At 36.6% G+C, this 17,671-nt stretch overlaps 2 protein-coding genes across 2 annotated transcripts; one reads left to right on the top strand and one right to left on the bottom strand.

Annotated features, from left to right (window-relative positions):
* Positions 1-1,401: 1,401 nt before the first annotated feature.
* Positions 1,402-15,311, bottom strand: LOC139718777 (uncharacterized). Its single transcript, XM_071630245.1, has 5 exons — positions 14,973-15,311; positions 11,608-11,715; positions 9,884-10,052; positions 9,228-9,346; positions 1,402-8,318 (listed from the first exon to the last, which is right to left on the bottom strand). Exons 1-5 carry the CDS (start codon positions 14,994-14,996, stop codon positions 7,746-7,748), a joined length of 993 nt encoding a protein of 330 aa, XP_071486346.1. The 5' UTR covers positions 14,997-15,311; the 3' UTR covers positions 1,402-7,745.
* On the top strand, positions 1,654-5,202 carry LOC139718299 (putative nuclease HARBI1). Its single transcript, XM_071629786.1, has 4 exons — positions 1,654-1,674; positions 2,475-2,741; positions 4,163-4,299; positions 4,915-5,202. Exons 1-4 carry the CDS (start codon positions 1,654-1,656, stop codon positions 5,195-5,197), a joined length of 708 nt encoding a protein of 235 aa, XP_071485887.1. The 3' UTR covers positions 5,198-5,202.
* Positions 15,312-17,671: the final 2,360 nt, after the last annotated feature.

Raw genomic sequence — 17,671 nt, 5'->3', positions numbered from 1 at the left:
GAAATGGAATGTTAATGAAGTTCCACCGACTTGGGGTCTCAGGCCGCGCCGAATGCATTCTCACATTGCGATTGCAATGCAATGTTGTCGGGTTTTTTTTTTTTTTTTTTTTTGGATACAGTAGTATCTCGTTGTTCATTGCCATTGTCGGCCGTAAGCTGGCAGCATTTCAAGTATAGTACATTATTTTTCTTTTATTTTACTTTGTTGTTTCATTTACATTTCATTTTTTACGATATCTCAAGTATTATGATACAAGGGAAATGTTCAAACTTCAACGGAGAAAAAAACTGTACTTGAAATCAGTCTCACCCAGGACAACTCTTCCCCCCTCCCCCCCCCCCCCCCAAAAAAAGCTATGTGATTGATGCCCGAGCAAACACAACTTTTGTGAACTAGCCCTTCTTTTTACTTATGAACGGTGGCACTGACACCTCCTTAATTAATTTACCACCCCCTCACCCCCCCCCCAAAAAAAAAAATAACTAGATGGCATTAAAAAGTATTGAAAACATCAACAATAATTATTGTTATTACTGTTATGATTATTACAATCAATATTGCTTTTAATACTAGAAAATCAATAGGGTAATTATTAGTGTAATCATAAATGAATAGTGGACCTATAAGACAGATTTGTAAGAAAATATAAACTAAAGCATTCTAATCACAAAGAAATCAAAGAAATAAATTGTTCAAAAGATTGTGGGTCTTAATTTTGTCAGAAATTACTAGTATGTGGTAAGTATAAATGCACCAGCACATACACGCAGCCTCGTGCACACACACACTAACACACACACACACACACACACACACACACACACTCACACACACAATACACATGCGAAACTAATTTCAAAAACCCTCCCGCAATGTTTTACCAAAAAAAAAAATTAAAATAATAAAAAAGAATAGGCCTAGTAATAACAATTATGGCCAACTTAAATCACAAAGATAGTTTTGTGAAGACGTATTTCTTTTTCTAAAATAAAAGAATTCTTCTATATTTCATAAAACACTATCCAAAATATTTCTGAACAATTTCCAAGCTTTGAACTGAAGATGAGTAATCATTAACTACCCCTTGTGAAGTATAGCTGACACAGTGTACAGATTTGTTCGGAGGCCCTCGAACAAAGTGAAAAGTAATTAAAATATATTAGCTTTATAAAAGATACAAGAGGTCAGTTTGGAGAAAACTCTTAGTACTGGATGAGTTTTCTACATAATCATGATCAAATACTGTAATTTATGCCAAAAAAGCTTTTAAAATGTTTTCACATACCCCAAAACTGTCTTTCTGCTTTAAATCAAGACAAATACAAAATAACTGCAATAGCATAGTATCATGTTAAGATTTGAAATTTATTGCTTAAAATACCACATACTGTAAACATCAATAAAAACTGAAATTCTGCAGTCAACGCAAACATTTTCATCAAGAAATAAATAACATTGTAGTATAGAAATTTCAGTTGTCAATAGACTTTTATAAATTATACGTAAACATATATATACATATGCATATATTAGTTTCGGATGAAAAATATCTGAATTGCAAAATCTTTAATCTGAATTATGCTATAACATATGTACATTTAACTCAATGGATTGAATTGAATACTTTCCAAGCTGTTGATTACAAAAACGATGCAAGCGGCACAGAATAGGGTCTACGAATTTAGTATGCTGTTATAAGCATGCTGCTGGGAACTTTTTGCTTATCTTGACAGCCAATCACAGCTCTGCGTTAACGGTCATTTCCTGCACTTATAAATATCAATTCGTCTCTGACATTCTATCCATTCATGGAACATACTCTGATGATTTAATGTTGAGAAGCTTTAATATGTATCTACTCTATTCGATTCTTTGATTTCTTAGTACCAAACATTTGTACATTTCATGCATTATCATATACATGGCAATTACACTTTTGGTCAATCAATAGTTAATGTCATATTCCACTTGGTACTTATGGATTCACATTGTTTTAAACACATGAAAAGCAAGTACAGATGAATTCATGTAAATAGCTTTGAAGGGGAGGCTCAGTAGTTGTTTAGAGGGCACTGTAGAAATTAAAGTACTTAAGTGAGATTTAAGTGAGGAAATAAAAAAAAAAGACAGAGAAATCATATAGACTAGCATGTTGCCAAATGAACAAAAACATTGCTGAACCGTCACTTACGTTTTCATTAAATATCTCACAGTGGAAGAAACAATTGAAGATGTAAAACATTGTTTTTCACCTTTATCATAACTTGTCGACAAAATAAAGTGGCCCAACATTTCTAAAATCAATGATCATAACATCAGTGGAAATATAAACTGTGATATTGAATCTTTTTTTTTCAAATTGAGCAACTACTGATCCTTCCCTTCACACTAATTACTGGCCTTGAGCATTACTATGGAAATGTATATAAAAACTTTAATCAATTCAATAATTATATTTTCTTTTTCCACAGTTCATCAAATTCCCTCATTCTCCCCAAGATGTTCAACAGACACAGCTTGATTTCTTCCGTTTGGCCCAATTCCCCAAGGTTGTGGCAGCCATTGATGGAACCCATGTCCAGATCAACGGTGTGGCTCTTGGTGATGTAGAACATCTCTACGTAAACCGCAAGGGGTTTTACAGCATTAACGTGCAGCTTACGTGCAATGCTAAATACCAAATAACAAGCGTGTCAGCAAGATGGCCCGGAAGCACTCACGATAGTCGAATTCTAAGAGTAAGAAATGCACACTAAAATTTCTTTCCTTGAATTATTATCCTTATATTTTTGAAACTTAATCCATCAACAGAACTAAAGTCTGGACATTGCACAAGAATTGATAATTGAATGTATGCACAACACTTAAATTCTATATTGGTTCTCATTTTAGAAAATGTTAAAGGGAAATTGTCATCAAATTCCTTATTTTTCTGAGCCTTTATAGGGTTTATCCATTCTTTCTAAGGAATTCATACAATCAGAAATATAACAAACTAGAAATGTCCCTATGGCGACTGGTATGCCTCCTCTATAATGCATGGTTCTCCGAATACATGTAGGACTATAGCACAATGTCTTGACAATGTGTGTCATATGACTGGCAAAATATCAAAATGACAGGTTTGTCACAAATGCATTGAGTGTTCACAATCCTTGAACATGGTTTATTTAGATGAATGTCTATACTGTCTAAGAGTGCAGGTATTTGGGGATTTGAGGATTTCTGTACCCAACTTTTGATCCTTTTACAACTTTAATGAAAAATTGAAATTTAACACTTTAAATTGATATTTGACATTTTGACCTTTGACCATTAGGCAGGAAACTTGAAGAGAATCTGTATTGGGTAATATATGCATACACTAAGTTTCAAGAAAAAATCCTGCAAGAATTGCATAGATAAGAAAGAAATAATGACATTTGGATGAGTTCATCTTGACCTTTCACCCCCTGATCTTCCACCCACGACCCCTAATTCCCCTACATGATCACTGCCAGTCAGAACATGCATAGGTTCCATGGAGATACCTTGAAATATTTGTGAGATCATGGAGAAAAAAGTGAAATTTTAACATTTTCACTTGACCTTTGACCATTGATCTTTAATCTCATGACCCAAAAGCTCTCTCTGGGGAATCTTTATTTGATAGTTCATGTATACACCAAGTTTCAAGAAAATACATCCAGACATTGCATAGATATAGGGGAAATAGTGAAATTTTGAGCATTTGACCTTGACCTTTTGACCTTTGACCTGTCGCATGTGCACCAAAAAGTTGATAGGCACAACTACGCCCACTCATACATATACATGCCAAGTTTCATTAGGATACCTCTAAAAGTTTTTTAGATATGCTGCCCAAAAAATAGAATTACGGACAGAAGGACGGACAAACAGACGGATGAACGGACAGACAACCCGAGAACATAATGCCTCCGGCGACATTTCAGGGCGGAGGCATAAAAACAAGCTTGATTTGCAAAAAAAGCATGAGAATAATGCGAATCTTGAATATCCTCCATTAACAATTGCTCGTATTTTATGATAATACATGTACTACAAAAATTTCAATAAAGAATATCTTTAATCATATGAATATAATGGGGTATAATTAGAGATAATGAAACACAATAAAAATATCCTCCTTTTTTGATAGACCAGTGCAGTTGGCCGTGGCTTTGAGGCTGGACTTCTGAATGGACTGATGCTTGGGGACTCGGGATATGGACTCAAGCCTTGGCTAATGACCCCGAAACTCCTGCCTGCCACACAAGCTGAAAGAAGATACAACCAGTACGTACTAATCTCTTTCACTGAATTAACTCTTTACGTGCCATGATCGCACGTCCCACCAGTTGGACGGCGTGCCAACTTCGCATATTCTGTTCAAACGCACTATTTCGCTTGAACCAATCTAAAAACCGCCTAATCCAATGGTACAATGAAAGCTTTTCTCGAGCTTTTGTTCCTTTTACATACAGTTTGCATTCTATGTGGTGATTGACTATCAAGTGTTGTTCCCGACTAAATTTGCATGTAAATTCTTAGTTTCTCTCACAGTTTTATGTGCAAAAGCCATGCTTTTACACTCTGGTCATAAAAACAATAAATAGAAATAGATTTGTCATACAATTTATATCAAAGCTAAGCTTGGCATTCCTCTTCAACTTTGCTCAATATTATGTCCAGCTTACCAGAAATTCGTAGAAGTTATAAAGGTTGGAAATACAGAAATCTTTCTCAAAGCATGACTAACTTCATGTCTCAAAATAATGTGGCGCACAGGGGGTTTCCACCATGACAAATAAAGAGTTAATTAAAAAGTGCAAGTCTTCTGTTTTTAAGAAATACAATTTTACACAAAGACAAAGCTTTACTTCTTGATGTAATAACTTCCACTCTTTACAGAGCACACAGCTGCACCCGGGTTGTCATCGAACAGGTGAATGGACAGTTAAAGTGTAAGTTTCGCTGTCTCCTAGGGTCAGGCCTTCACATGTTGCCAGAGCGGGCCAGTGATGTGATTACAGCATGCGCCTGTCTGCACAACATAAGCAAGCGACTCAACCAACCTGAAGTCGAAGTGCCACAAGCTCTGTTTCAGGAAGAGGCCGAGGAGCATGAGGAAGGGGCTGACGCCGTGTCAGGACGACAAGTCAGAGACGACTTGATTAATGACTATTTTGCCTAGATTACACGCTGCTGTGAAATGAAGGACTGAATAAAATACATGTTATTGAATTTTTAGCATTTGATAGAAGAACAATTCAAGTTTCATTTGCCATCAAAAACATCCATTTTCACAAAGGCATTTTGATTACATGACAAGATTACTAACAACTAGGGATTTAACAAATTTACTTATTTAGCCTGCGAATTCATTCTTGATTGAGCAATAGCAATTCATTACTTTAAATCTCAACATAAATGATCATGCTGGCTTACAGAAAACGAACACAAAGACTGCCTATCACTGTTTGTAAACCCATTAAGTATGTGACGAAAAAAGTGCATTAAGTGGTGTAAGTCTCTGTCTTCATTTTATTAAGGTTATTACAGGCAACTCTAATTTGAATGAACTGCTATTTCTCAGTCAAGAATGATTTGTCAAACCAAATGAGTAACGTCTTTAATCCCTAATTTTTAGTTAAGTGGTCATGAAATCAATATGCCTTTGTGAAAATGGATGTTTTTGGTTACAAACAAAACTCGAAGTGCTCTTTAATCAAATGCTTCAAACAATAATTTCATTCAGTCATTCATTCCTTTGTTATTAAGGTGTATTTATGTAACATTAATTCTGGGCCACCCAGTATATACTTCACATTATGATTATTAATGCCATTTAGAAGTTATCTGCTTAACACATCTTTAGTTCTTTGGAAGCAACAGTTTGAAATGGATGAAAATAATGTCATGAGTTCATACAAGACTTCATAATGCAACATACCTGCTATATTTAACACTGATTTCAATATTCATGTTCACATTGACAATATTGAATCTAGGCCATTTTCAGATCTCTTGGAGTCTTTTGTTTTGAACCCACTGGAGATGATGGGAGACTATAAAGGGATCAACTCTGTCATCCGTTCGTTAGTCGTCCGTCCGTAACACTACAAAAATTTGAACTCTGTACTCTGCGCTACAATTTGAATCAAACTTGGAGGGAAGAGTGGTTTTGCAATGTTTCACATTTTACGAAATTTAGGGGAGGTCACCTTAAGGTCAAAGGTCAAAATCAGGGGTCAATGTTAAGTTTCTGTGGCACATTTCTATTATTGCTCATAACTTTTGATCTATAGGTCCGTTTGTGACCACACTTGGATGGACAGTGTCCCTTTGGGAGGTTATGGTCTACACAAGGTCAAAGGTCACAGGCAGGGGTCAATAAATGTTTAAGGCCCAATATCAAGTTTGATGGCACAATTTCTAGTGTACGTTTATGTTTACATTACAGCACTTGCCTTGTCTGGTGTATTAAGCATGTGCATTTCACTACTCCTTTACATGGAGGCAGTGTAGATTTGGTTGGAACTCGCAAGTTACACAATATCATTTTGGGCTGACCGTGTCCAGATCCTTTACTTTATGATCATTTCTCTGTTCTGTGTGAACTCAAGTCAGTCAAGCCACATGAGAAATCTAAGAAAGTATCCCTCAGAAAAATTGGTTGTATAGATTTGGATTCTCTGAAGTATAAACATGGAGAATCATATACATGTATTAAATACATGTAAGTCTAATTTTTGTATACATTAGTTATCACCTGCATCAATTTGTAGATACTTGAGCCGTGAAAGTGCAGAAACCCTTTTTTCATGCATTCATTAGCAGTAGGCTTGATTATTGTACTGAGTTACTGTTTGGCTTTCCAGACTCACAGAACGAAGCTTCAGCATGTTCAGAATGCATGCGCACGACTTGTCTATTTATACATGAGTCATACTTGCTTCATTTAGAAATCCTATTAAATTGGGATTGTAAAAATTTCCATAATAATTACAAATAAGAACAGAAAAGCATCTATACACATTATAGCAGGGCTTTGGTAACTTCAATGTTTCATTGAATTTAACAAGGGGTTACTTCTGTAATATGACTGACAGTGACAAAACTGTTCCAGAACATTTAAAGAAGACTGGTCAAAATGAGTCAGTTAATATATTTACAATTCTTAGAACTTTTTTTTTTTTTTTTGCTTTCTCTGTATCATATACAAACAGAAAACAGGGTGCTCCAAACGATTTGAAGAAGACAGAATATAACATGAATGTAGAATAGCCATATTTTAACGGGTAGTCTGTACATATTAAGCATTATCTTCTTCATGAAACCACTTTTGTTAATAGGTGTTAGTGTTACACATTAATGGAAGTGAACATATATGACTGTGATCCTCGATTGTGAAAGTCCTCATTGTTAATGTACAATCAGATCATGACAACTGTCTACTTCTTTGTTCCTCTTTGTTTTACATTTGTATTATTCTTATAGAAACAGTCCCTCACATGTGAAACATACAGTTTCTTGAAATTTCTTGATAACATCACTGATGTAAATGTGATAAATAATAAAATCATCTCTAAATAGTTGAATTCAAAAGTTCCTTTTACAGCAATTTTCATATAAAGTGAAACTGTTTGGATGGTATTATTTCAAATAATGCACTGCTATTGTAGGAATATAGCCATTTTTGGAAGAACCAATTCAAGTATCAAAGTATTTATGAAAGAAAACTACAATTCACTTTTGAAGATTAATCCGTTTTGCATTTCTGCAAGCATCTCCTTCATGACCTTCAACTGTTCTCTTTCCACCTCCAACTGTTCTCTTTCCACCTCAAGCTTCTGCCTCTTAATTTCCAGCTTTTCTCTCTCAATCTCGATAAGATCCAATTGCGCCTGTGATTCTCCTTGCCTTTTTCTTCCCTTGTTAGGACTGACATGCCTATGATGCTGCTGCTGTGGCTGGTGATGCTGCTGCTGTGGTTGGTGAAGCTGCTGTGGTTGGTAGTGCTGCTGTGCTTGATGCTGTGGTTGATGCTGCTGCTGTAGTTGGTGGTCCTGCTGTGGTTGATGCTCTGGTTGAGGCTGCTGTTGTTGGTGGTCCTGCTGTGGTTGATGCTGTGGTTGAGGCTGCTGTGGTTGTTGGTCCTGCTGTGGTTGAGGCTGTGGTTGAGGCTGTTGTGGCAGGTGTTGCTGCTGTGGTTGATGCTGTGGTTGATATCCATGTTGCTGTTCCTGTTGTTCATGCCTGTAATGTCGGTCTTGTTGTGTAGGCAGCTCCTGTGTTCCATCGATTCCACCCAACTGTAATTGCAATTCATATTTAGTAAATTGTTACATATTTAATTGATCTCATTCATACACAGAAATTAATCTTCTTTTACAGAGGAACTAAGGTCATGAATGTAATTAACCAAAATATAATAGGAAGGAATTCCTTTGCAGAACAATTTACAGAGGATCTAAATCAGAGGAGAAATAATGAACAGTGCTGTGTGACTTGAGTAAGGACTTCAACTCGAGTCCAGTTTTTTGTGACTCTGACTGGAATCCATTTTTTTTTTTAAATTTGACTCTGACTCAGGCTCTGAAAATATGACTCATGACTCAGAACCAAGTCACTAGCAAGTCCATGAAGTAGCAGCCATGCGGTGCTTCGCCAGTTGTACTTCCATTTCATTTTATTTCATTTATTGATTAATGCAACATTTTTAAAAGCAACAATTTTTTTACAAGAAAAATAATAGAAATTTGAAGAACTTCAACTTCCTCATTTAAAAATTTACTTAAAAATGTTCAATAAATATGTAAAAGTAGAAATGGGAACTTTCGAATGTAATTTTCTACGTGTAATCATAAGTTCATCATTTCGAGGGAAATTTCTTGTTATTCATTTTTTAATCAATTTAAGAAAGTGAAATTATCCCTTGTTATATTGAATAGCACATAAATGAAACTATTTATAAACAACCAAATCCCACCCTCAAATGAAAAAAAGTTCAATGTTTCAAAAATTTGAGTACAGTAATATCATAAATTCTTAGAGAAGAATCAAAGCGGGAAAAAATCAACAAAATTAAATACCTATAATCTATCTTGAAGAGGAATTAAGAAAGGTGATTTTTTTAAAAGAATTATTTCATTATACAACTTCATCGTATTTATCTGCAAATAACGGGAAATTCATACGTTAAAAAATATATATATGCTCACCAAGGCAATAATGTCACCAGCCTCGGCTTCAATACCAATGAAACCTGTCTGGCATTGGCTGGGAATAGTTTCAAGTACCATTTCATGTCTTTCATGAAACTTTGGTCGAGGTCCTCCGCCTACAGAAACCAATACGATTGAGATACTGTATTTTCAATCAGTATTTCATGGTTGTCTATCCATTTTATTTTAATCATTTTTCATAAGTTATATTTGTACATCAGCCTCCACTTGTGAATTCCTACAACAGTTCTTTAATCAAGATTTACTTTAAAAATACATATATCTCGATGTAGCGATATAATTACATGAAACACATACTATTATTAAGGTATTATGAATATACTTTGAATTAAATCAATTTTCTATTTGAAATTTCAAATATCTTACTGTTTTACTCCAGGTATTAAAATTGTCATTGAGGGTTTTGTTCACATCAACAGAAGAGATGAGCTGCTTTATATCTTTTCACAATTTTTCTAAATTCCAATAACAGTTATCTATAAAAATCAACAATGTAACAATTCTTGATTCTTGTGATAAATTGATAAAAGTCACATATTAGCACCCTTCTTTGTGGAGTGGGATCTCTCTTAAGCCTATCCACTATTCCATACAATTTTAGAAGTACAACTTACAATGTATATCATTCTCACCTGTCTGTCTCCTCTGGTCCCTGTACTTTTTGGCCCTAGAAACCATTTGATGCCATAGATCACGCAGGTGTGGGCCATCTTCCTTTTTTTTATTTTTCGAAAGGGGAAACCCCTGGCTCATTAGGGAGATAGCTGCTTGTCTCCAGGCATGTGCCAGTCTGGCTTTAGTCTGAATTAGAACAGTAACAATTATTGTAAGTATTCATAATATAATAAACAATATTACATTCACACATATACACACACACATATCGCCGCTGGGGCGAGAAGACCTTGTATTCTGCAAAATGTCAAATGTTCAGGAGAGCAAAAAAAATATGGCGGCCAAAGCACTATAGCGAATGGGAAAGCCTTTACTGTACCATACTGTGGTGGCTTCATTTTTTAAGTTGGACACCTGGGATTTGGACTTGACATCACTTATCCCATTATTTGACATTATTTTTAAAAAAGTCATTTTCACCAAAATTGCAGATACGAGGCCTCCCCCCCCCCCCCCCTCCGACAATATATGTGTGTGTATACAGCATGGCCCAGAGCCCAAGTTTTTCGATAATTTGGGCATATTTGCATTACTCTGATTCCAAAATGAATGACATTAAGTTATAGGGGAATTATCAAGGAGAAGAGTGACACCAAGATTGTCAAATTTGGTTGAGTGGTTTTCAATCCACAGATATTTTTGTAAAAACAGTCTGAGCGTTAATTTCTTATTTCAATTTCCTGACTGCCAGCATCGGAGCAAAAGCCACTGCCTTGGGAGACTAACAAGGATTAATGCCATGCATCACAAGGAACGATGCTTGATAAGGGTTTTTGTTGAAAGTTGACTAGTTGTTGGTGCTGTTTTGGTTTTAATGGCGTGTAGCACTCACGATTGAGTATTTACACTGTACGCCTTCAATTGTTGGGTGGTCTCCGTTTCAGAGCTGTGATGAAATAAATCAAGAAAATAATGTTCAACAAAATCATCGCTAGAAAGAAAAATACTCAATGACATGTCCCCCCCATCAAACTTTTGTTTGGGGGAGGTATCTTTCCCCCCCCCCCCCCTCCCCACCCTTCAATTTTTTAATCTAAATATTTTTGGACATCCAAAATATATATATAAACAAATTTATAATACCAAAATATTCAAAGAAAACTATCAAATAATTTTAAATACATCAAATTTAACACAACAAAAAAACATTGCTAAAAGAATCGTAATATGTCAATTTTAGGGTGTGCTCTGCGCGCAGTCAAATAAAAATACCTTTTTCTTATCCAATCTGTGTGTTATGTACATCTGGATCTGAATCTGGATGAATATGCTGAAAAACTCTGGATAGAGTATCACTCAGCACTGTGGTGTGATGTGCAGCTAATCACAACGGAGGTGACGCTGGAGCGCTTCTTTATATGGGTGTCCCCATTCCCCCTCTCCCTTATGACTCTCGAGCCCAAAAATGCATCGAGAATGCTGTTATGAAGGGTTTGTTTATTTTTAAAAGTTATCGTAAACATGGACAATATCATTTTACGAGGATACAATTCGTCTACGTTTTTTAGGCTAAGTTATTATTTTGCAGAGAATCACATTGCGAGCCAGCGTCCCTACTGCTTACATCCATTTAAAATCATAATTTCTTTTGGTCTCTCATTTCTACAATTTCTTTGATAACTTGTAGACTACAGTACGCTTTTGATTGACTTCAAGATGTATGTTTACGTAAATTACTTACATTCGGCTTGTCAGTCTTTGGGTGTAACTGTTGGTAGTTTTCCCTGACATATTTGCACAGGAGTTGTATTTCTCCAGGCTGATACCGTCCATGTACTTTATCAGTTTCCTGCGTCAAAACAAAATGAAATAAATACGATAAACTTGTTTCTACATCATCTGAATAAAGCAAAAGGCTGAATTAACATCTTTTAGTGTAAAAATTGAACTACAATTTTACAGGCACAGTAATAAACAACTCAGTTATCAAGAGACAGCTGTCAAAGACAATACTAATAGTGCTGGTTTTCAATACATTTTTTATCTAGTAAACTATATATTGATATAACTTAGCATGATTTCACCTAGATGTAGCTGACACTAAATAAGATTCAGCAGATTTATTACCTCCGCCAAGGTGGGAGGTTATGTTTTCGTTACCGTTGGTTTGTTTGTCCGCGCGCACTAAAGTGCGTCCTCTATTTTCTGCTAGGGCGAGGCGCACTGTGCAGCTGAGGGGTTATGACGTAACAAAGGCTTCTACATGTATATTGGGAAATCAGGCGGCTTTCAGCACACAATGCAGTACGTATGGGTGGAAATCACTGATGATCGCAAACAAGATCAGTGCAGGTGGAAATGGCCTGATGCTTGGCGGAAGTCTGCGCTCTCAGAGTGCTTTTCTAGTTTTTTATGAATTTTGTACTAGATCTTAAAAAAAAGCAGTTAATTTCATTGAGGTGTTAATGAGCGTCCATACCTACAATGCTGTATCAATGCTGAGAAATTCTACATGTAGATAGTGTATTACCAGGGGAACAAATTTGTTAAATTCGTAAATAATGTAAACATATTTTGATTCTTTAATTTCACATTTTTGGGTACAATGTCACAAGACATTTACCAAACAGAAATTTAGTACTTTTATCATTCAAATACTAATTTTGACTAAAAAAAATAGTTTATCATAGGGAGAAATTTAGGTGACTGTTTCAGCTGTCAAGATGCAATCTGGGTCATACAATTTAACATGTGTTGTATGTCTGTGATCAGTATAGCTTACTGTAAATGAAAACATACGTAGCAGGTTTGAATACTACACTCTACAAATATTTTTGAAAAGACGGTTCGACCATTAATTTGTTATTCAAATTTTCCAAATGGCAGCATCGAACAAAAGCCACTGCCTTTGAAGACTAACAAAGATCAATTCCACACATTGCAATGCACGATGCTTATAGGAATTTTGTTGAAAGTTGACCTGAAATTGTTGGGTAGTCTCTTTGCATACATGTACTTTTGGAAGGCCTTAGCCTTTGATAAGATAAATCAATTTTAATAAAAAAATTAATGTCATGATCAACAAAAACATCTCTCTAAAATCTAGCCATGCTCATCACACCTACTACATATGTGGTCTTAGAAAGGACCACATACACTAACTGTTGGAAAATTGAGGGACATCTTGAATAGTGCATGTGTGTAAGACACTGTGTTGTCAGTGTTGAACTGCATACAGGTGCAAACAGTTTTGTTTTTCTCAACAAGCACATGCATTTCATAATAAGTTTTGATTCTAACTACCCATTTAACCAGGTATTCTGTAAATTTTAGACTCATTTAACTGTAATTTGCAATTGGCAGAAGCACATTTCAAAACAGAAACATTTTGAGCCAAATTTGGGATGTTGTCAAGAAAAATTCCTCCATTACCGGTACAGAAAAAAGTGTAGGAGTGCTGCATGCTAGTAACTAGATAGTCTAGATTAAAAAGAAAAGTAATCAACCAAATTAGACAATTTTATTTCTTGTGTCGTTCGACTCGTATGAAAATTCTCTATAATTTCATGCATTTGGTTTTGACAAAGCATTCATTTTCGTTTTGGGTTGGACACCCTGTATTAACCAGCTTTTGAAATTAGGCACGACTTTAAACTTTAGTAGTACTAGTATCTACTGAGTAGTACGTCTATGTAGGCAGACATCCGATTACCGTACGAGTACATAACGTGCAGGACACTGCGCATAGGCAATGGAAAACGAATGAAAGTCAACAAAAAATAAACAAAATAACTACCCTTAGTAGAAAATGCGAATACTTTATCATTCACAAATACAACATTTCAATGAAACAGTAATGATTTCATTTCAACAACAGAGAAAGTCAATGCAGTTATGATTTGCCATTCATTTGTGTGTGAAGTGCTGCATGGCATGGAAGCCATGGTTGCTCCCCCGCTTTGCATTGAAAATGCATGTTTGGTTCTTAATACAAATTACATGTACAATACAATTTGCATCGGGGAAAAAGAGACGGCTTTGTGCAAGGCCCAAGGGTCTTTTAAGACACAGATTTTGTCAATACGTGGTTTGTTTATCAATAATTACAATTTACACCTTACCTACGCAAAATCGTAAAATGGGCTCCACCGCAGTGCGCCTGCACCCATGCGTTAACAAGCAGGCAAGGGTAGGTCCTAACGTTACGTATACTATGTCGTATTGCGAGGGTTTAATAGGGTTAGGGTTTACCTACCTAGCTAGTACTACTGTACGCAGTACGCTGTGCGAAAGCTATGTACAGCGACTGGGCTGTGTGTAGTTAGGGTTTAGGGTACTAATATTAATGTTAAATGTAGCAATGTACTAGTATGTAGGTAGGCCTACTAGCTATTAATATAGCCAGGGTTGTATTTCTAATCTTATATGTTTGAATTGGCACTTAAATTAGTCGAGGGACATCCACGTCCGGGACAACAAATGTTAGCAATTATAAGCCTAGTAACTGATGCTAGAGGCTAGGGAGTCCTTCCGAGAATATCAAAAAGTTGAAGACCAAAAAGCAAAAAAGGGAGGAAGGGAGGACGATCGACAGATGCTATGCTTTGGAAATAGGCCTAACCGCTGTATCAATTATCAATCTCGCGTAAACGCCGTTTGGTGTGTGGGGCCGCATTCACGGCACAGCATCACTAACGAGCAGACGAGTAATTAGTGTGCTGTGGAAGGTGCTTCCTTAGCACGCAGCTTACCTAAATTTACCGATGAACACCACACGGTTTGGCTGAATTTACGATTATGATAAATACGCAATACGCCCGCCGTAGTTAGTACGGACACGCAGTAATGGTGTAAATGGAGCCTATTATGTCCTTACCTACCACTGTACCAGATTTTTAGATGCCTGCTCGCTGCTAGAGGAGGAGGTATGATACACTTCCATACTACAAAACGTCTTTATGAATGAGTGGGACTAAAGTCTTAAGATAGAAATCTAACGACGCCATCTACGAATCTAGTCTTCTAGGATCTATCAATGGATTTCATTTCAAACTACTACATCTCCAGGCAAGCCAATGATAATTCAGTTTTAGAAGATATACTTACAGATAACTCATCCAGCTCACTCATTCTTTAAATGTTATGGTCGTCTGCAGATACTTGAGTAAGGATGGAAGTAATCACCGGTGACGGGACGAGATACGCGAGAGTGTGAAAGATATTTTTTTTCAATCATTTTTCTGGCGCCTCGATATGGTGGGCGTGGCCTAATTCGTCAGAAGCCTCGTCCAACTCGATTGAAAAATAAATATACACTGACGATTTGTCAGAGGCTTCGTGAAACGGTTTTTCACGTCAGTTTGGTTATCGCTGACGTAACGTCATCGCTAACCAAATCGTCAGCGATGAAGCTCGTCAACGCTGACAAACGTTGATGAAACACCCCCCAGGTGACAGAGCGTCAGACGAGCCAAGGGTATGATATACCTCCAGGCGGAGCGTCTTGATTATTATAATCGTTATTACCGGTCCCAAGGGGTATCGATACCTGCGATATCATAATCAACTTCGCGCATTTTAAATCGGTTAATGGGGCGCGTCGCCGAGTGGTTGTTACAAGAATCAACGTTATAACACGCGCACGCACGAACACCACAAACTCTCTCTCTCTCAGCTCTCTCTTTTACTCACTCTTCCTCTCTCTCTCTCTCTTTACACACACACACACACACACACACACACACACACACACACACACACACACACACACACACACACACACAAAGCGATAACGCTATAACAAATCGTCTGCAGAAAGAATTATAGTAACTCATTGCATGGCGACGACGAGTGCCAATTAACGGCTGCAAGTATACCAGCATCTCGACGCGCAGTTAAGATAATCAAGGAGCATTACAATACAGTCATACAGTAATTTATTCTAAGTCCATGCACAACCCTAGCACAACACCCTGTCTTTGGCAACCAAATACGTACATGTTGACGTGTACTTATTCATGATACCCTGATCATCAATTATGTGGCCAAAGGTACCACGAATGTATAGATAAATGTCATTATATTCTACATTTTTCCTCTATTCTTCTTACGATGACTTGGATACGCCCACAAAAACCTTCCAAACCAAGATTCTGTTCGTGGCATCATCTGTCAATAATTGGTAAAGTGATAGTGTGATTAACAAAAGACATTGGAATGTATCTACAACTAGACTGAACATACCTTACAATAATTTCCCCCATGCAATATCTTTGGTTTCTCATATTAGTAACATGGAAATATCAAAGTAATCTGAAGAAAAATAGTAGAAAAAAATATAAAATATATGGCACGTACTTAGATATTCTGATGGCCACATAAGACAAGTGATGATCAGGGTATCAGGACCAAACACACGTCAACGTGCAATTACATTGCCTAGTTCCTTTAACCCTTCCAGTATACTCCTGTCTCCGAATGGGATTGTTATCGCAAGATTTTAGTGCCAAGTCCCTCCTTCGGTGATAACATGATTAATCCCAATGTGGAAAGAATGTACCACGACTAGAAAAAGTGTTATGAGTGTCAATGCGAGCCCTCCAATGTGGTGTTCATAAGAGTTTGCACTGCGATACTTTTCTTAAAATGTCTTATCATATTACTTATAGAATGATATTCACCCCCCCCTAATTTTGCACGAAACATTTCGGTCATATATACGACATTTGCTCCTGCGACAATTGCTCTGGTCTTATTTTTTCCAAGGACTTAGGGGATTAGAGTTAAGACTGTGGTAGGGTTTAGAATTAACTTGATGTGATTATTAGGGGGAAAAGGTTAGGGTTATGTTTGTGGGTAGAAATTATGTTTGACTTAGCGTGCAGATATTTCATGGGAGCAATCATTGTCGCAAGAGCAAATGTCATGGAACCAACATTTCCCCTGTTTATGGATGCGTTCATGGTGGGTTAGAGCAGAAACTGGTCGACAAACATTTTTTTTCAATCATGGAGGAAGCACTATACAAACTGCATTTTTGACAGCTAACCATCTCACGAGATGACACTTTTTTTTTCTTCTCCAAGGTAACAAGAGACCTCTCTTTTGAAGGTAACTATTAAATCTGTGCTTATACCTTTGGGATTTGGGATGTACTGGAAGTGAGAAAACAGTGATTGATCGCATCATCTTTCATGTTGTATTCATAGAAAGATGCTTGAACCCATACACATAAATTCACCGCATCTGCACACGCAAACACATGCATGAGCACCGCAGAGACAGCAATAAACATGCATGCATGATAATGTTGGCCTATTATCATACATCGACATTTTTTTTTTTTTTTAGTATTGTGCAAAAGTAAACAACGGTTAATTCAGGTGTCTCTGTATAGGAGAGTTCTAAAATAGGCTTATCAAATGGCTTGCTGCTGCTCAGAGAAATATATTAAAAAAAGCACAGAAAAAAAGTTATTGATTACAAACACACTCACATTAAATAACTGGCATACACACATTTTCGCATAGACACAGTCATCATTACATACAAACCATATACATGTACGTGCGTACAGGTCCTGCAGACATATCATTACATGCACACATGTTGGTTGACACAACATGTTATTTCATGATACATAGGCCCTATACTCATCCATCTGATCGCACACCCTCACCGATCTCCAGCGATTATTGTAGACCCTTGTTTACCCCTCGCTCCTAACGATATCTCGTGTTTTTTGTTTTTTGGTTTACATGTGTTGTTTTCTGTTGCGTTTTGTTGTATTTGGCCCCTGACTGAAG

This window comes from Diadema antillarum, unplaced genomic scaffold, assembly GCF_040938485.1.
Source record: "Diadema antillarum isolate AM-2024a unplaced genomic scaffold, OU_Dant_1.0 scf00000008, whole genome shotgun sequence".
Taxonomy (NCBI): domain Eukaryota; kingdom Metazoa; phylum Echinodermata; class Echinoidea; order Diadematoida; family Diadematidae; genus Diadema; species Diadema antillarum.
This window is presented reverse-complemented; position numbering and strand designations above follow the sequence as displayed.